The sequence below is a fragment of the Abramis brama genome, assembly GCF_963993115.1.
Source record: "Abramis brama genome assembly, chromosome: 13".
Classification (NCBI taxonomy): Eukaryota; Metazoa; Chordata; class Actinopteri; order Cypriniformes; family Leuciscidae; genus Abramis; species Abramis brama.
The window spans coordinates 3,702,001-3,720,180 of record NC_139975.1 but is presented as its reverse complement, the minus strand read 5'-3'; the positions used below and the strand labels follow the sequence as shown (position 1 = coordinate 3,720,180).

General features: G+C 36.5%; 2 protein-coding genes across 2 annotated transcripts; both read right to left on the bottom strand.

Moving 5' to 3' along the window:
- Nucleotides 1–2,981: 2,981 nt before the first annotated feature.
- Nucleotides 2,982–10,861, bottom strand: arl3l2 (ADP ribosylation factor like GTPase 3, like 2). The gene is made up of 7 exons (XM_084133496.1): nucleotides 10,667–10,861; nucleotides 9,014–9,157; nucleotides 6,992–7,108; nucleotides 6,824–6,874; nucleotides 4,954–5,139; nucleotides 4,010–4,517; nucleotides 2,982–3,701 (listed from the first exon to the last, which is right to left on the bottom strand). Exons 1-6 carry the CDS (start codon nucleotides 10,682–10,684, stop codon nucleotides 4,470–4,472), a joined length of 564 nt encoding a protein of 187 aa, XP_083989622.1. The 5' UTR covers nucleotides 10,685–10,861; the 3' UTR covers nucleotides 2,982–3,701; nucleotides 4,010–4,469.
- A 710-nt stretch (nucleotides 10,862–11,571) lies between these two features.
- On the bottom strand, nucleotides 11,572–17,590 carry LOC311095589 (uncharacterized protein). The gene is made up of 7 exons (XM_084134150.1): nucleotides 17,476–17,590; nucleotides 15,948–16,034; nucleotides 15,701–15,778; nucleotides 15,461–15,487; nucleotides 15,102–15,341; nucleotides 13,993–14,094; nucleotides 11,572–13,913 (listed from the first exon to the last, which is right to left on the bottom strand). The coding sequence occupies exons 1-7, from the start codon at nucleotides 17,546–17,548 to the stop codon at nucleotides 13,825–13,827; spliced, it is 696 nt and encodes a 231-aa protein (XP_083990276.1). The 5' UTR covers nucleotides 17,549–17,590; the 3' UTR covers nucleotides 11,572–13,824.
- Nucleotides 17,591–18,180: the final 590 nt, after the last annotated feature.

Sequence of the window (18,180 nt, the reverse complement as noted above, 5' to 3'; positions counted from 1 at the left end):
ATAAAATAAAAAAGTTAAAACAGTTAAAAAACTCTTTCTGACCCCAAACTTTTCAACAGCCAATCAAACCAATGTTGCACGATGGGATTTTTAGTCCAGGTTGTGATTCATAAAAATTTAATTACTCGTAAAAATGTAATAAAATGGAGAGAAAAAGATGTTTTCAAACAAAACCGTATTAGTGTAGAATCGTCCATAACTATTTTTCTTTTTCTTTCTCTCAGTCTCAGACGGTGTTTCCCGTCGAGGGCCCGGATGAGGAACTGCACCTGAAGGTGGCGCTCTCTCGGCTCAGACTGCAGTCGGGCTTCTGTCGCTCCTCTTTCTCTGGCGTCTGCAGGGAACAGTGGAAGCAGAAGGTGTAGAAGAACGCCACCAGGAGCAGGACACACACCATGCAGAAGATGAGGACGACGAGGATGGTGTGAATGTGTGTGTGTGTGTCCTCAGAAGAAGGGGTCACTGCAGACGTCAGGTTCCCACCGGCGGGGTGTGCCATGATGGCGGAGAGGGGGGTTATGAATAGGTTATCACTAACCTGCTGTAGAGGTGAAGACAGCATTTAAAGGGGTGGTGTAATGCCCTTTTCACAAGATGTAAAATAAGTCTCTGATGTCCCCAGAGTGTGTGTGTGAAGTTTTAGCTCAAAATACCCCACAGATATTTTTATACAGCATGTTAAAATTGTCACTTTTTGAGGGTGAGCAAAAACACACCGTTTTTGTGTCTGTTCCTTTAAATGCAAATGAGCTGCTGCTCCCGGCACAGGGGGCGGAGCTTCAACAGCTCGTGTCATTTTACCTCACACACACATGCACTGAACATTTCAAAAACTTTTAGCCTTTTATGTTCAAACCGGAGTCAGACAATGATGGAGAGACTCAAGAAGAAGTGACAACATGTAGAAGCAACAGGACATTTCTGAATGGTTAGTTGATGAATTTATGAAGCTGATGTGTAGTTATCTTCTAGTCATTGATTAGCATATTCTGTCTTGATAATCTATAAATCGTGTTCAGGGGGCGGGGTTTATGTAAATTCTAGGGTTGGTGATGTCACTAACCCGGGAGGAATGTGGTGTAGTCTCTACCAGCCGTTTGTTGTAGTCCTTAAAAAGCGATTTCTTTAAAAGCAAATATCTCCCTTTGCTTTGAACTTTGAGCGTTGGAACTTTGCAGATGTTGTTTATGATCAAACAGCTTACTTACTGTGGTGAATCATGTTCAGTTTTATATATATATATATGTATATATAGATATATAAAGCCATTATTATTATAATGCACTTTTTACATTATAAAATTATGTGGCAATTATATAGGATCTTAATGATCTAAGAATACATTTTTTCAGAATGCAAAATCGAATTTCTTATTTCTTTCAAATTATTTTTATTTTCAGTGAAATATGAGCTGGACGTGTTCTTGATGGACTCTGCGATATTTATAAATATTTATAAACTAATTATAATTTTAATTAATATTATTATTATTATTATTATTATTATTATTATTCAACTAAAAAGTTAAAACATTTTAATATTAGTACAATTTAAAATGAATGTTTTCTATTGGAATATACAATTTTAAATGGGATGAATTTGAATTTTCATGCATGACTTTTCAGCAACCATTACTTCAGATATCATTCTAACATGCTGATTTAATATGTTTTGTGGAAACTGGGATTCTTTTTTATTATTTTTATTATATAAAGTTAAAAACAGAAACAGGTTTTTTTTGGTAACAATTTCTAATGACCAGCAACACATTCAGCATGTGAGGTCAATACAATACAGATGCTTACATTTACACAACATTGACATTTAGACAATAACTGGATGGAAAATGTCATTTTCGATTAGTAATCTCAGTTTAAGTTTGGCTCAGTCAAAAAAGAGCATGCATGGCAAGAAATATTACGCATAATCTTGTCTTCTGGTCTGAAGAGACTCACCCTGTCAGTTGTGATCTGTGAGAGTGTCTCTGTGAAGATCAGTCCTCTTGTGTTTGCATTGCAGAATCTGCTCACTAAACGAAACAAACAAAGAACTTAAGAAAGGATGGAGAGAGCAAGGGAGGAGAGGCGGTCGATGTTGCCATGGAGACGCTCAGCGAGTGGATGAGAGCTTGAACGTGATGAACGTCAGAGTGTGATGACAACTCAACAAAGATGAGTAGATAGATATATTAAAAATTAACATAAAAATGGGTCTGTTATTGCTATAACATCTCATGAAGTGTGTGTCTCTCCATTCATGTTATATGAGATGAGATGCATAAGTGTGTTCATGGGTTATTATATTCAGTCAAACATATTCAGTCAAACAGGGATGGGTGGATAGAATGATAGAACGATAGATAGATAGATAGATAGATAGATAGATAGATAGATAGATAGATAGATAGATAGATAGATAGATAGGTGGATAGATCGACAGAAAGAACGATAGATATATGGATAGATAGATAGATAGATAGATAGATAGATAGATAGATAGATAGATCGACAGAAAGAACGATAGACAGATAGATAGATAGATAGATAGATAGATAGACAGAACGAGATAGATAGATAGATAGATAGAACGAGATAGATAGATAGATAGATAGATAGATAGCTTATATTAAAATAGCAATACTGAATAAAAACAAATTGTATTTTTTTTAATCCCTCCTTTTTAAATTATTTTAATAATTTTGTCCAACTGCACATATATTTAAAGTTCCTTTCGAATTACTTTTGGTGCAATAAACAATCTTAAGTAGTTTCTTTCTCTTGCAACACATTAGAGAATATATATATATATATAAAAAAATCCTTCAAATGTATTTTATTTAAATCTAATAACAATTTTATTTACAAATCAAAGTGAATCATTCTGAATTTGCAAAAAACATTGGTTTTGAAGCCTCCTCTAAACTGCAAAAATAAAAATCTAAAAAAGTATTTTATGGTTAAAATGTAAACAAAAGATGTCAGTGGGGTTAGTAAAATAATCTTTATTGTTCTTGCTCCATGGACAGATATTTGTCTTGTTTTAAGCACAAACTCACTCACGTTTGATGCACTTTTCCAGACTTGTGTAATGGCAAACGTTTCAAAATAAAATCAATTTCTTCCTTACAAAAATAGAAACAGACATATTTAAAGGAAAATGTGGACACTTTTGGAGCACTTATCGTTCTGATTATATGCAAATCATCATGTGTGGTTATTGTACTGCAAAAAAAAATAATAATAATTTTTTCTTACTCAATATTTTTGTCTTGTTTTCCATAAATATTTAAACATTCTCAAATCAAGATATATACTTGAAGCAAAATTGCTTAAGATATTATGTCTTGTTTTCTGAATACAATCATCTAAATTAAGTGTAATAATATTAATATCTGCCAATGGGGGTCAGAAAAATTATTTTAATTCAAAGAGAAAAAGTTTCTTTTTCTGAAATCATTGGCAGATTTTTTTTTTCTTGTTTTATACAAACTCGCTTAATTTTGATTAAAAAAAATTCAGAAAACAAGGGCCCTATCTTACACCCAGCGCAATGCAGCGCCAAGCGCGATGCAAGTGTGTTTTGCTAGTTTCAGCCCGACGCAGTTATCATTTTCACGTCCTGCGCCACGTTGTTTAAATAGCAAATGCATTTGTGCCCATTTGTGCGCCCATGAGCTGCTGGTCTGAGAACGAGTGTGTGTTCTGGCGCATTGTTGGAGCGTTGCTATTTTGAGGAACTGAAATAGACTGAGCCATTGACCGACTGAAACCCTGGTCTAAAGTCAATGGCACAATATTTTTTTAGTTATTTAAAGAGCGTGTTAGTAATGTGCGCCTATAGGCGGGTCCACAACGCGCGTACACTCTGCTTATTACACACACAGGGACGCACCGCAGCACACACACATGCCAAATATTTAAAATAAAAGGATCACAATGTAAAAGATTATTATTGTGTACATAAAGATATGGTGAATCCGGCTTGTCCCGTAGATGTTCTGCTTGCGCACTTTCACCTCGCGCATGAGCGGATCCGTTTGAGCTCTGGAGACGCGTTCGGTCTTTCCACTATCAAATTCCGTCATGTAAATAGCGAATCTGCCAACTGGCATTTAAAGGGAATGGGAGATGAGACTCTGATTGGTTTAACGCACGTAAATCCCAAAACACACCCATTACTCATTACGAGAATAGGGACAACCCTTTTAGACCATGCGCCGGGAGCGCCGACCATTTTTCCCGTCGTTAAACTAGCAAAAGTGGATTCGGACGCCCTAAGTGAACTTGCACACTGCGCTTTAGACCATGCGCTTAGATCGTTAAAATAGGGCCCTTAATATCTGAAGTCATTTAGCATCTCCAGTAAAAAAAAATTGTTGATATTTGCACTGGAAAACAAAACAAAAAATACTGAGTAAGAACATCATTTTTTTTTTTTGCAGTGCATATGCTTGTTCAGCTCTGGAAAGTTCACTTCTTCCTGGTGATGAGGTTGTTGCAGATCCAATTCATCCCGTCCTGAAAACACACAGAGAGAATGGAAGAAGATTGAAGTGATGCTGTTCTGACCCAAACTCTGCTGTAATGTCAAGAGATCCAGTGCTAGTAGTTGTGTATATGTGAGTCTGTAGCGGCCCCTAACAAATTAATAACTTTTTGACAACAAAAATGAAAAATCACTGAACTTACTTAAGCTGGACTATAACGCTATTTTCTTCTAGAAACAAACTTTGTTGCATTATTTTCCTATTAGCTCTGTAAAGCTGCCTTTGAAACAATCTGTGTTGTAAAAAGCGCTATATAAATAAAGGTGACTTGACTATGTCCTGAAAACACACAGAGGGAATGGAAGATTTAGGTGATGCTGTTCTTAAACTGCTGTGAAGTAATGAGATACACTGCTAGTAGTGTGTGTGTGTGTGTGTGTGTGTGTGTGTGTGTGTGTGTTTCTCACCGGCACCCCCTCTCCGGTGAGCGCAGAACAGGCCTGGATCTGCCAGACTCGATCTCTGTACGTGTGCAGGTTCAAACCCTCCGCGATCTCGCTGGATGGAGACGCCGTGCCTAAATCCTGTTTATTGGCAAAGATGAGGATGGGAACGCCTGCGAGGTTTTCCTCGTCTATCAGCTCTGACAGTTCCTGCAGACACACACATCATTTACATTTAAAGTCTGATTTATTATCTGTGCACATCATTAGTGTTTTAAATTCATGCGTCTCATAATCTTGAATGAGAATAACTTCCTCTCGCAGCATCTCTTCTCTTCTCTGATGATGTGGGCGGGGCAACCTGTCACTCACATGAGATCAGCCAATAGCAAACCACAACCAGCCAATCAATTCCACACAGACAAAATCAAGCCCCGCCCACATTTGTTCTTGTTCCAGAAGCGTTTCACTCGGATATACGACACAATAGAGAAGACTAATGCAACTTCTGTTTCATAATTATTTTAAATAAAAAACGGTTACAAAAAAATTGTAACAATATAAATGTCTTTACTGTCACTTTTGATCAATTTAATGCGTCCTTGCTGAATAAAAGTAGGCCTTATTCATTTTTTTAAAAATCTTACTGACCCAAACTTTTGAATAGTAGTGAATCAAGGTTTCCTCAAAAATATTAAGCAGCAAAAACATTTTCAACATTGATTATCAAGTAATATGAAATGTTATTATCCATAGTTCCCTTACTAGGGAAAAACTGTAGTAGACCTAAACCTCCCTAGTGAAAAAACATATACCAAAATGTATTTAAATTACATTTATTTCATACTAAGTATACTACAAATCCATTAACATATTTACTGATAGATCGCTTGAGACTTACTGATATAAATATAATTCAGCTTATATTAAGTACATACATATGTAAATGTATTTGTAGCATAAAATGCATGTATTTCAAATACATTTTAGTATATTTATTTTTCACTAGGGCTTACATGCAGTTTTACAGTAAAATACCGTTTTTGGAAGTAAAAATAAATAAATAAATAAATAAATAAATAATCAAAGCCGTAAACTGTCATTCCCAAAATTCCCTGTCTGACACTTCACATTTGATGGGTTTTAATTATGTATTTTAATAATTATGTTTCTTCTTAGTTTTTTCTTATCAGTTATGCACATTAGGGATTTATGTGAGTGATGTGTGTATGTGTGTGTGTGTGTGTGTGTGTAGATGCACCTGTGTCGGTGTGAGTGATGTGTGTGTGTGTGTGTGTGTGTGTGTGTGTTTAGACTCACCTGTGTCAGTGTGTGTGTGTGCGTGTGTGTGTGTGTGTGTGTTTAGACGCACCTGTGTTGGTGTGAGTGTTATGTGTGTGTGTGTTTAGACTCACTTGTGTCGGTGTGAGTGGTGTGTGTGTGTGTGTGTGTGTTTAGATGCACATGTGTCGGTGTGAGTGATGTGTGTGTGTGTGTATGTGTTTAGACTCACCTGTGTCTGTGTGAGTGATGTGTGTGTGTGTGTGTGTTTAGACTCACCTGTGTCTGTGTGAGTGATGTGTGTGTGTGTGTGTATGTGTTTAGATTGTAATAATTATGTTTCTTCTTAGTTTTTTCTCATCAGTTATGCACATTAGGGATTTATGTTACATCTTATGTTGTTAAATGAATGTTTACAGGATTATTTTAGCGTCATGAGTGTCAAATGACAGAAATCCCAGATTTCCAGTAAAGACTTTCGGACTCCACTGTGTGTTTCCCTTGTTTTACGGTGTAATTTAACACAGCTCACCGCTAACACACAACGAACAAACAACTTTTGTCCCGGGAAGATTCTATGAATTGTATTTGCATATATAATTTTGTGTCTTACCAATCCCGTTTCCTCGAACCGCTTCTTGTCAGTGCTGTCAATGACATAAACCTACAGATGAACCAGCAAACAAGTCTTGTTAGATTGCAAATAGTGACACTTCACACATACAATTAATGCTATTTCTTTGTAGTATTGTGCTGTCTTTCTAAAGTAATAATTTCTCACCAATAAATCCGTGTTTTCTAGGTATTTCTTCCAGAAAGGACGGATCTTCCTCTGTCCGCCGATGTCCCACACGTTCAGTTTCATCCCGTGAGAAGCCACGCTCTTGATGTTAAAGCCCTGCAAACATCTCGCTGGTCAACATCGCCCAAAATAACTTCATTTGCAAATCAAAGAACATGTCATTTGATGCAACAGTCTCTGCGTGTTCCAGCATGTTCCCATAATGCACTGGAGTGAGCTTCAACCAAGATGGCGGATAAGCTGTGAGAAATGTTGATTATAAATATACTTGATTTTCATTCAATACTAGGAATAATCGAGTAAGTACTTCCATGGAAATGTTGCATTACACAAAAAGTTGTTTAGAAATTATTATCTTGATTTTTTTATTATTTTTTTATGATCTGTCGACTGAAAGGTTCTTCGGGGAACCACAATGGTTCCTCTACGGCTTCACTGTGAAACCCCTTCTGGAAACTTTATTTTAACAGTAATGAATAGAGTCCTGCAGGGATGATGCACACCTGAGTGTCCTCGCCCTGAGTCAGTGTGTGTCCTCGCCCTGAGTCAGTGTGTGTCCTCGCCCTGAGTCAGTGTGTGTCCTCGCCCTGAGTCAGTGTGTGTCCTCGCCCTGAGTCAGTGTGTGTCCTCGCCCTGAGTCAGTGTGTGTCCTCGCCCTGAGTCAGTGTGTGTCCTCGCCCTGAGTCAGTGTGTGTCCTCGCCCTGAGTCAGTGTGTGTCCTCGCCCTGAGTCAGTGTGTTTCTGCTGAATGCCTGAGATCAGGTGTGTGACGAACACACACTCACGATATTTCACCTTTAAAATACATCAGTAATATCACCGTGTGATTATTTTTGCTTGTATTATTAAGCTTGTGAACTTGTCTTTCCCGTGTGTGTGTGTGTGTTTAGACGAACCTGTGTTGGTGTGAGTGATGTGTGTGTGTGTGTGTGTGTGTGTTTAGACGCACATGTGTTGTTGTGAGTGCTGTGTGTGTGTGTGTGTGTGTTTGGATGCACCTGTGTCGGTGTGTGTGTGTTTGGACTCACCTGTGTGTGTGTGAGTGTGTGTGTTTAGACTCACCTGTGTCGGTGTGTGTGTGTGTGTGTTTGGACTCACCTGTGTCGGTGTGTGTGTGTGTGTGTGTTCAGACGCACCTGTGTCGGTGTGATGGTGCTCACGTCCTCCGAGGCGAGACACTTCAGTAGTGTGGTGTGTGTGTGTGTGTGTGTTCAGACGCACCTGTGTCGGTGTGATGGTGCTCACGTCCTCCGAGGCGAGACAGTTCAGTAGTGTGGTGTGTGTGTGTGTGTGTGTGTGTGTGTGTGTGTGTGTTCAGACGCACCTGTGTCGGTGTGATGGTGCTCACGTCCTCCGAGGCGAGACAGTTCAGTAGTGTGGTGTGTGTGTGTGTGTGTGTGTGTGTGTGTGTGTGTGTGTTCAGACGCACCTGTGTCGGTGTGATGGTGCTCACGTCCTCCGAGGCGAGACACTTCAGTAGTGTGGTGTGTGTGTGTGTGTGTGTGTGTGTGTGTGTGTGTGTTCAGACGCACCTGTGTCGGTGTGATGGTGCTCACGTCCTCCGAGGCGAGACACTTCAGTAGTGTGGTGTGTGTGTGTGTGTGTGTGTTTAGACTCACCTGTGTCGGTGTGATGGTGCTCACGTCCTCCGAGGCGAGACACTTCAGTAGTGTGGTGTGTGTGTGTGTGTGTGTGTGTGTTCAGACGCACCTGTGTCGGTGTGATGGTGCTCACGTCCTCCGAGGCGAGACACTTCAGTAGTGTGGTGTGTGTGTGTGTGTGTGTGTGTGTGTGTGTGTGTGTGTGTTCAGACGCACCTGTGTCGGTGTGATGGTGCTCACGTCCTCCGAGGCGAGACACTTCAGTAGTGTGGTGTGTGTGTGTGTGTGTGTGATCAGACGCACCTGTGTCGGTGTGATGGTGCTCACGTCCTCCGAGGCGAGACACTTCAGTAGTGTGGTGTGTGTGTGTGTGTGTGTGTGTGTGTGTGTTCAGACGCACCTGTGTCGGTGTGATGGTGCTCACGTCCTCCGAGGCGAGACACTTCAGTAGTGTGGTTTTGCCGGCGTTGTCGAGACCCAGCAGAACTATCCTGAGCTCCAGCTCTGCGGATCCCTTCAGCTTCTGCATGACCGAGAGCAAACCCTGAGGACACCAACACACACACTGCCGTTACATCAGCCGTTTCACAGGTTACACTTTTCATTGATATGATTCAGGATAGAGAAAGGAGAAAAGATTAACATTCAAGACTGACATTCATCAGTTCATGCTAGAGCCACGCTCTGCCATTTGAGCTTCACTGATGCGGCGTTATTAGATCTGATGTTTTACAACCACAAACTAACATTCCCTGAACGTTCTGGGAACTCAAACTGTTTGCAGGGTTAATGTGTCAGAGCACGTGTGCCTAAGATTGTTTTACTGGTTTTATCATTTGCTAAGCAAAACGTAAATATGATCGAAAGTAACAACAAAAAATTTGATTTGAGGAATTATTTATTTAGAGGTTTATTCCATGCTATTATAGTAGACTAAAACTAAAACCATAAAAACAACTTTGGTTAGCTAAAATAATAATAAAAAAACGGTAAAATAAACTTTAACAATAAAAAAAAAAAAAACTTTAACAATAACATAAAAAATATATAAAAACTTATTTTATGAGGCAACATTTCTCATTTTTATTTAGTATAATATAAATTATAACTTTATTTAGCCTACTAAAATAACTAAAACTTAAATAAAAAATAATACAAATATAGGCATATTTTTTTAAACTAATAAAAATGACAAAACAGAACAAAATTACTAAAACTTTTAATTTTAACTATATATATATATATACGAATTCAGATTATGAATAAAAACTGTAATAGAATATCATCAATAATACAAAAATTACACTGGTTTATTCAAATCCCTAAAAGCAATAATAGTGATGCTTGCCTTTGCAATAATAATAATAATGCTCTTCTTATGCAGGGTTTCTCCTCAAGCACAGATTAAGCTCGTTCTGAGGTGAACAGATTAAGCAAATTGCGTTTATCCTCAGTAAATTTACTCTAGAACATAAAGCATACGTGTTTAAGACAGTGGCAGTGTATATTTGTAGTCAGATTGTTGATATTGCGCCGTTATTGGACTAATTGAGAGTGAGACACAGACCCATTCATGTGGTTAAGGCTTACAGTAATGAGATTTATCTGGGTCATGTGACCCATCTCTGATTGCTTAGGCCCTTTTATATAAGACAATGCTAATCGTCCCAGTACTCAAACCTAAAGCACACAGAATTCATACAGATTATTGAGCGATTACTTTGTTTATATTATGTATTTGGCTGATGATGTATCCAAAATGACTTACGGTTTCAAAAGTTTTTTATTTTATTTTTTTATTTTACAGTGTTAATTGTATAATAAAATAATAATTGTTGTTTCCTCAAAGAACCTTTTAGTAAACAGGTATTTTTAATTAGTCTGAAGAATATTTAAATCTTAATAACCTTTTTCCACTCTTAAATAACCTCTTGTTGTTCCGTGGATATTCTTCATGGAATCATATAATCTTTATTTTTAAGAGTGTGTGTTTATATACATTTGCATGTAAATGAATGTGTTGTTCGTGACACAGAGAAAGCGATAAACGTACCTTTGGAGCGTCGCCCATCTTGACTTGTGTTCCGTCCCGCTGTCTTACATTCCTCCGTTGTGTCTGCGGGGTTATGGATGTGTGTGTGATGACAATCCCTCTCCCATGTTCAGGTGTTTGTGAGTGTGTTGTGTTGGACAGAAGACTTGCAGAATGGAGGATTAGGAGAGAATTAGTGTCTCTCTCCTTCCCGCCCCCACTGAGACTCTACCAGCATTATCTCTCACTTACTATCCCTGCTAACTAGCTCTACTACTACTGGCTTGACACTTTTTCACTAGTACATTTTTTTAAATACATTTTTCAGTCGTTCGTATGGGTGTAACAATATATCCTCTCACAATATATCGCAATATAAAAATGCAACAATTTGTATCGTGGATAGTGATAATAACCTGTATTGTGTAATTCACCCAAAATAAAAAAGGTTAAAATTGTTTGGTTTTTTTAAATATAATTTATGTTTCTCAAAAAAAAAAAAAAAAAAAAATCTAGACAATTTAATATCTTTTTGAGCTGAGCATAACTAGAACTTTTTTTAAACATCCATGATTGCACTTAATTCTATTGAATGCTTCAAATCTTAAAAAAAACTGTACTTGCCTAACATAATAATGAAATAAAATGCCATTTACGTGCTGAAAGAGATTCACTTTTTGTTTCTTAACACTTGCACTATGTCAAATTAAATGTTCGACTTTACAGTATATTTGTGTCTCCAGCAGAGGGCGCATGATCTCCACTTGATAATAATTTTCACTGTAGTGTGTTATTCGATAATATAATTTAAATATATAAACTTGGTTAACTCAAATATATGAAATGTAGTAAATCACAACCTCATGATTAAAATGATTAATGTATGACATACAGGTTTCATTAAAAATGACATTAAAGTATATTTTAGTTTAGCATAATGATTATATTCATAAGTACATTTTAACCATATTTCACAGACAATAAAATTATGAAATTACATATAAAGATGTACATACATTCAACTAATTACCTTTAATTTAAATGTAAACTACAATACATTTTCATTTAATTGCAAAGTGTCTAAAAGCACTACATTCAGTTCACACTTAGTATATTTTTAGTATTTTAAAGTACTGTAAGTATGCTAAAGTGTACTTCCATTTCCACAATGGTACTATCGCAGATTATTTTATTTTGGGAGATTTTGATGAGAAATGTTTGAGAAAATGAAAGAAAATGTCACTTTGTGAAGAAACACGCGAGACCTCATGTAGCCCCGCCCCTTTTTCAGCGCTGCGCTCGTTGTCTTTTGTCTTCCGGTCTGTATTTTTACAGCGATCTTATGTATTTATGAATGAACTGCTCGTTTTTTAAAATCTTCCCGGTCTACTGACATTTGTTAAGATATCTGCTTTAAACATTACAGTCCTCATGATAACTTTCATTAACTTTTCTTTAAGTAAATCCACTTCAAAAGCTAATTACTTCTGGACAGCAGCGCCATAGAGATATACAGAGCGAACGCAAAAACGGAAGTTAAAAGACAATATTCTAAAGATGGCGGCGCCCTCGTTTCTCTGGCGCAATAAAGGTCTATAGACTGAACACGTAATAGACATAGCCTACTCATGGCGTCACCGTTTTTACAAATTCACCTTTTTGTAGTTTACACAGAGACTATAACCGTATCGTTTTCATAAACGTTCACTTTGAAACCCGTTTTAAAAATTTTGCGTTTTCATGACCCCTTCTATCTTAGTTTACATGATACTGGTTTCAACTAAAAGCATAAAACGTTTTAAGCGTTTGGCTGTTCATTTACATGACACCGGCGTTTTAAGAGCCTGAAAATACAAACTATACTATCCCATGAGGCCATAGGAGGGGATTTATAAAATTCAGTCAAGTGCATTTGGTCGCTGGAAGGTCACATGATAAAGACAACATGGTGAATGTGGTACATCCGGATTACATTCATACTATTATACACATCATACACGGCTCTGTGGAATACTCGATTCTGATTGGTCAATCGCACCCCGATAACAACCTCTGAGAACAGAAACACAGGCTCATCCGGGTCACTGAAGTCAGCAGCGCTTTACGATTGCTAGGTTTTTCTTTGTGGAAGTTTTGCGTTTGGTGCGCGAATAAAATATAAAAACTCAGTCGAATCAATATTTTGTGAACAGTTATTTAATTATGCCAGGTACGATTTTAAAACAGTTTCATCTCAAATCAATATCTCTAATCCCCATAATTATTTATGTGGCGAAAATTCTGTGTAATAAGTGTTATGACTGTATACCTTATCTCTTAAATGTCCGTCTAGTTTGAATGTCCGCAGAAGCTTTACGTTTAAAGACCTAAAATATTTCGACTCAGATCGATATTTCGTGTCTAATTATTTACTTATGTGGCATGTAGCCGTGTAATAAGCGCGATAATGTACATCCAGCCAGTTGTTATCTCAGAATAAACCCCTTCAGGTGTGTGTGTGTGTGTGTGTGTGTGTGTTCGTTCCTTCAGGCTGATGAAGACCTGATCCTGATCACCCAGTCGGGGGTTTATTCTGAGAAAACAACCGGCTGGATGTACATTATCCCTTACATAGACTACTATTGGACTATTACTATACTATTGGACGCAGCCAAGGGCTGTATATACACAGGGAGATATTGACTAACACTTGCTGTAAAAAGTGATCTGTTGACCTAACTTTAAAAAAATGAGGAAACCTGTTGCCTCTTAAGTAATTAAGTAATGTGGAATTGTCAAGTTCATATAACTTAATTTTTTCAATTAAGCATTAAGTTTATTTACTTAATAATTTTAAGCCAATGGGTGTACTACATTTTGGGTGAACTGAACACTTTTTACAATGAGAATAATCAACAAGAAAAACTACAAAGAACTACAAACATGGCACTCGAGACAGGAAGTAGTCCAAACACTTTTCTGAGTGTAGAAATGAAACATCTCTAGACTCAGAGACCAGATCAGGACTCGGGACTCAGGACTCAGGACACAGGACTCGGGACACGGGACTCAGGACACAGGACTCGGGATTTGGGACACAGGACTCGGGATTTGGGACACAGGACTCGGGACATGGGACTCGGCATTTGGGACACGGGACTCGGGGTTTGGGACTCGGGACTAGGACTCAGGACTCAGTCTCAGTAGTAGCTGGTGACGGTGGTGTTCACTGTGCTGTGGATGTTCTCCATGTTCTGTTGTCTTTGTCTCTTCCTGGCCTGACTCTGAACTGAGAGAGAGAGAGAGAGAGAGAGAGAGGGATGAAATGCAGTAGGACGACATGCAGATGTTTACTGTCAGAGGTTTACCTTGTCCTCTCCTCAGCGAGATCTTCATGCCGATGGCAAACATCATGAGGAGAGCAGCCGCTGCGCCGACACAAATCAGAATAGTCACCATATAATTGCCAGCTGAAAACAGGAAGAAAACAAGAGTGACATTACAAATATTGCCTGTCATTGCCTTCTCCATCCATCCCTCACTTCCTTCAGGATTATTTGATGAATAGGAAGTTCAAAAAAATATAATTTATTTGAAATAGAAATCTATTGTAACATTATAAATGTCTTTATTGTCACTTCTGATCAATTTAATGCACCTTTGCTGAGCAAAAGTATTAATTTCTGTAAAAAACAAAAAACTATTTTACCCTAAAATTTTGAATGGTAGTATATCATGGTTTCTACAAAACTATGAAGCAGCACAAGTGTTTTCAACATTGATAATAATCATAAATGTTTCTTGAGTCATCATATCAGAATGATTTCTGAAGGATCATGTGACACTGGAGACTGGAGTAATGATGCTGAAAATTCAGCTTTGATCACAGGAATAAATTACACTTTACTATATATTCACAAAGAAATCAACTATTTCAAATTCTAATATTTAATATTTTTCTTCTGTATTTTTGATCAAATAAATGCAGCTTTGGTGAGCAGAAGAGACTTCTTTTAAAAACATAAAAAAATCTAAATTATTTCAAACTTTAGACTCCGGTTATATATATATATATATATATATTAATGTATAAAATGAACAACTTCTACAGCAAATATTAATCTTAGTTAATTTCAGTGTTTACTAATACATTATTAAAATCAAAAGTTGTATTTGTTAACATTATTTAATGCACAAGTAACATGAACAAACAATGAACGAGTCTATTTTTTTATTAACATTAACAAAGTTTAATAAATACTTAAATGTATTGCTCATTGTTAGTTCGTATTAGTTAACGCATAAATAATGTCAACAAATGAGACCTTATTGTAAAGTGTTACCGAAAGATTTAAATAATTTGAATATATTTTTTTTAGAATTATTTATTTACGTGATTCACTATGGTCAGTGATCTCAAATGCGTCACAGTGTCAAAAAATATGGAAACAATCATAAAATAATGAGCAGTAATCACCTTTTACGTCAACGGTTATACTAGAGTTGAAGACCCCACAATAACTCTCAACCTTACAGAGGACGACTGCGGTGTTAAAAATTTTCTTGATCTGATATGTGTCTGATGTTTCTTCTTGTAACTCATTGTCCTTCATCCAGCTGATGGAGCCATTGGGAAGATCATGAACGCATTTCAGGATCACGTTTAAACCCTCTTCGACTGAGAGGAGCGAACTGTTGTTTATGGTCACATTAAAAGCTGGGAAGGAGAGCAAAAGGTCAAAGGTCATCATACATTTCATACATGGAAAACGTTCTTTATGAGGATCAGTCGGCAGCATTGATTTGACCAGTGTGTGTTTCAGGCATTAATTGTACCTTTTAACGTGCAGTTTCCTTGAACACCTATAAGGAGAATGAGAACAGAAGTGTCATAAACTGCATTGTTTTTCTAAAATAAAAATTATTTTAATTCATAACATAAGTGATTTGTAGTTGATTGCAAAAAAGCTATTTTTAAAACACGTGTCCACTAATTTTTATACACAACCAGCTGCATTTTAATACAGGCATAGTTTTAACTGATTGGATAAGAAGATGATATGATGTGTAACTGACCATTGGTGACGTTTTGTGACGCGTTAGAAAAACAGTTACAACATTCATCCAGTTTACATGTGTCAGGTTGTCCAATGCCTTGATCCACAGAGAGAGAGAGAGAGAGAGAGAGAGAGGGGATGAAATATATTGGATTAAATATTAATCTCACAATACTTAAAGATGGAAATCTTGTTTGCGTTCTTTTATCATACAGCAGTTGCTAAACATATGAGTGAATAAAAGATGATAATGATATGTAACTGACCATTGGTGCAGTTTTGTGACGCGTTAGAAAAACAGTTAAAACATTCATCCAGTTTACATGTGTCAGGTTGTCCAATGCCTTGATCCACTGAGAGAGAGAGAGAGAGAGAGAGAGAGAGAGGGAAAGAGAGACAGAGAGAGAGAGAGAGAAGAGAGAGAGAGGGAAAGAGAGAGAGAGAGAGAGAGGGAAAGAGAGAGAGAGAGAGAGAAGAGAGGGAGAGAGAGAGAGAGAGAGAGAGAGAGGGAGAGAGAGAGAGAGATTTTGAGTTTTCAACACACTTTATTTATATCATTACAACGTCAGCAAAACATCCAATCACTTTATCCAAAAACAAAACAAAAAAGAGGTACAAAAATCAAGACTTATTGTAACATGGTAGTTTCTTCTTCAACCATACAAATAGCTCCATTAAAACACCATTTGTGCAAAAAACTTTCTAAATCATTCATCAGTTCATAGAACTTGAAATCAAACATAACCCTTGCTTTTACCATATTTTTAAATACAGTAACCACATGTTGTCCTTCTCTACCGTCTATTTTGTTTTTCCTGGTTATGTAAACCGCAAGTTTGGCTTGCCCGATTAAAAAATTCAACAATTGATTTTTTTATTCTTTGCGCCACACACTATATTTGGGTCCAAGAATCCAAATCTTAGAAGAAAAAATCTCCTCAAAATTCATGAAAAGATCATCAAGAAAACAAAACATATCATACAGTCTTGAACATTGTAAAAAAAACAATGGAAAATTGTCTCCCTCATTTTACGAAAAAGACAATCACTTGATACATTGGGATTAATTAAGATCACAAATGCATTTACATTTAAAGAGAAAGAGAGAGAGAGAAGGAGAGAGAGAGAGAGAGAGAGAGAGAGAGAGAGAGAGAGAGAGAGAGAGGATGAAATATATTGGACTAAATATTAATCTCACAATATTTAAAGATGGAAATCTTGTTTGTGTTCTTTAACGTTAAAAAATTGCGTTATCTTTCTTGATTTTCTCATCCTGTTTATCTTATATTTGTAAAAAACAAAACAAAAACAAAAAAACAATTATTTTGGCGGGAAATCAACAGCACAATCATCAATTAGCAAAGGGTGATTTCTGTGATTGTTTTGTAGTTCATTAAGTTGATTAGAAATATAAAAATGAACTTTAAGTAGGCATCCTTGTAATCGTTAACTAAAACTAAAATCATAAAAAAAAGTTTTGTTACTTACAATAAACATTAACTGAAATAAACTTAAAATACAAAGTGAAAATATTTCAGTCGCAATGCATTTCTCATTACAATCATTATTGGATTACACAATACACTAATAAACATAATAGAGGCATGCATAAATGAAACGGGTAAGACTGCACTCAACTAATATTCTTATTCAAAACATTAATAAAAACTATATAATCAATGATACTAAAATAACACACTCACTCACTGAGCAATATCAGGTTAGTTTCCATGCGATCGTGAAGTATATTAAACTTAACTATATTAAGTTTAAAATATGCAGAGAAATACTTACAGAGATGAAGAAGACAGACGGTGACGAGCAGCGTTTCGCCAAACACTCTCATGATCCCTCGTCCCAACACCATCCTTTCCCTGATATCCTCTGTGTGTGTGTTTCAGGCAGGAGTGTGTGTCTCTCGGACAGCAGAGCTCTGTTCATAGACGCATTTACTGATATACATACTGATAATAATGCAAATCACCTCAGTGACCCTGCGGGAACAGGAATATATTTATATATACAGCGGACTGCTTTGCTTATGTGATGCACACAGGACAAACACGAAGAAGAGATGCTTCACATATGAAATTAGTTGTTTGGTTTTCTATACGTTTTAATTTGTAAATTGAGAGTTTCCTTTTCAATAGGCTACCATTTGTAATAAAATTTAAGTTAAGATAATCTTTGGTTAGAATATAAGTTGTGTATATCTCTTATAGTAGCAAGTATTATTTTATAATTAAAGAAAGGCATTCAGTATCAACATACACATTTGATATTCTTTAACAGTTTTTAACAGTGGGTTACATCACTTCTATACTTAAAAAATAAACAAATAAATAAATAATAAAAAAATAATAGTAATTAAAAAAATCAATAATTTTTAATTATTATTATTCTTTTTTTATATATATATAGGCTATATCAAAATCAAACACTGTATTAAGAAATAACTTAGCTAATTCAGAGATTGCCATCAGATGCCCAAACACAAAA

What these genes read in the sequence shown, in the direction of transcription:
- arl3l2 (XM_084133496.1), bottom strand. An exon ending in TAGAAAACACGGATTTATTG is followed by an intron (nt 6,875 to 6,991) that starts GTGAGAAATTAT and finishes GTTCATCTGTAG; the next exon opens with GTTTATGTCATTGACAGCAC. An exon ending in GGTTCGAGGAAACGGGATTG is followed by an intron (nt 5,140 to 6,823) that starts GTAAGACACAAA and finishes GTGTGTCTGCAG; the next exon opens with GAACTGTCAGAGCTGATAGA.
- LOC311095589 (XM_084134150.1), bottom strand. Translation starts at nt 17,548, where the DNA reads ATGGTGTTGGGACGAGGGATCATGAGAGTGTTTGGCGAAACGCTGCTC. An exon ending in CGTCTGTCTTCTTCATCTCT is followed by an intron (nt 16,035 to 17,475) that starts GTAAGTATTTCT and finishes TCTCTCTCTCAG; the next exon opens with TGGATCAAGGCATTGGACAA. An exon ending in CTCGCTGAGGAGAGGACAAG is followed by an intron (nt 13,914 to 13,992) that starts GTAAACCTCTGA and finishes TCTCTCTCTCAG; the next exon opens with TTCAGAGTCAGGCCAGGAAG.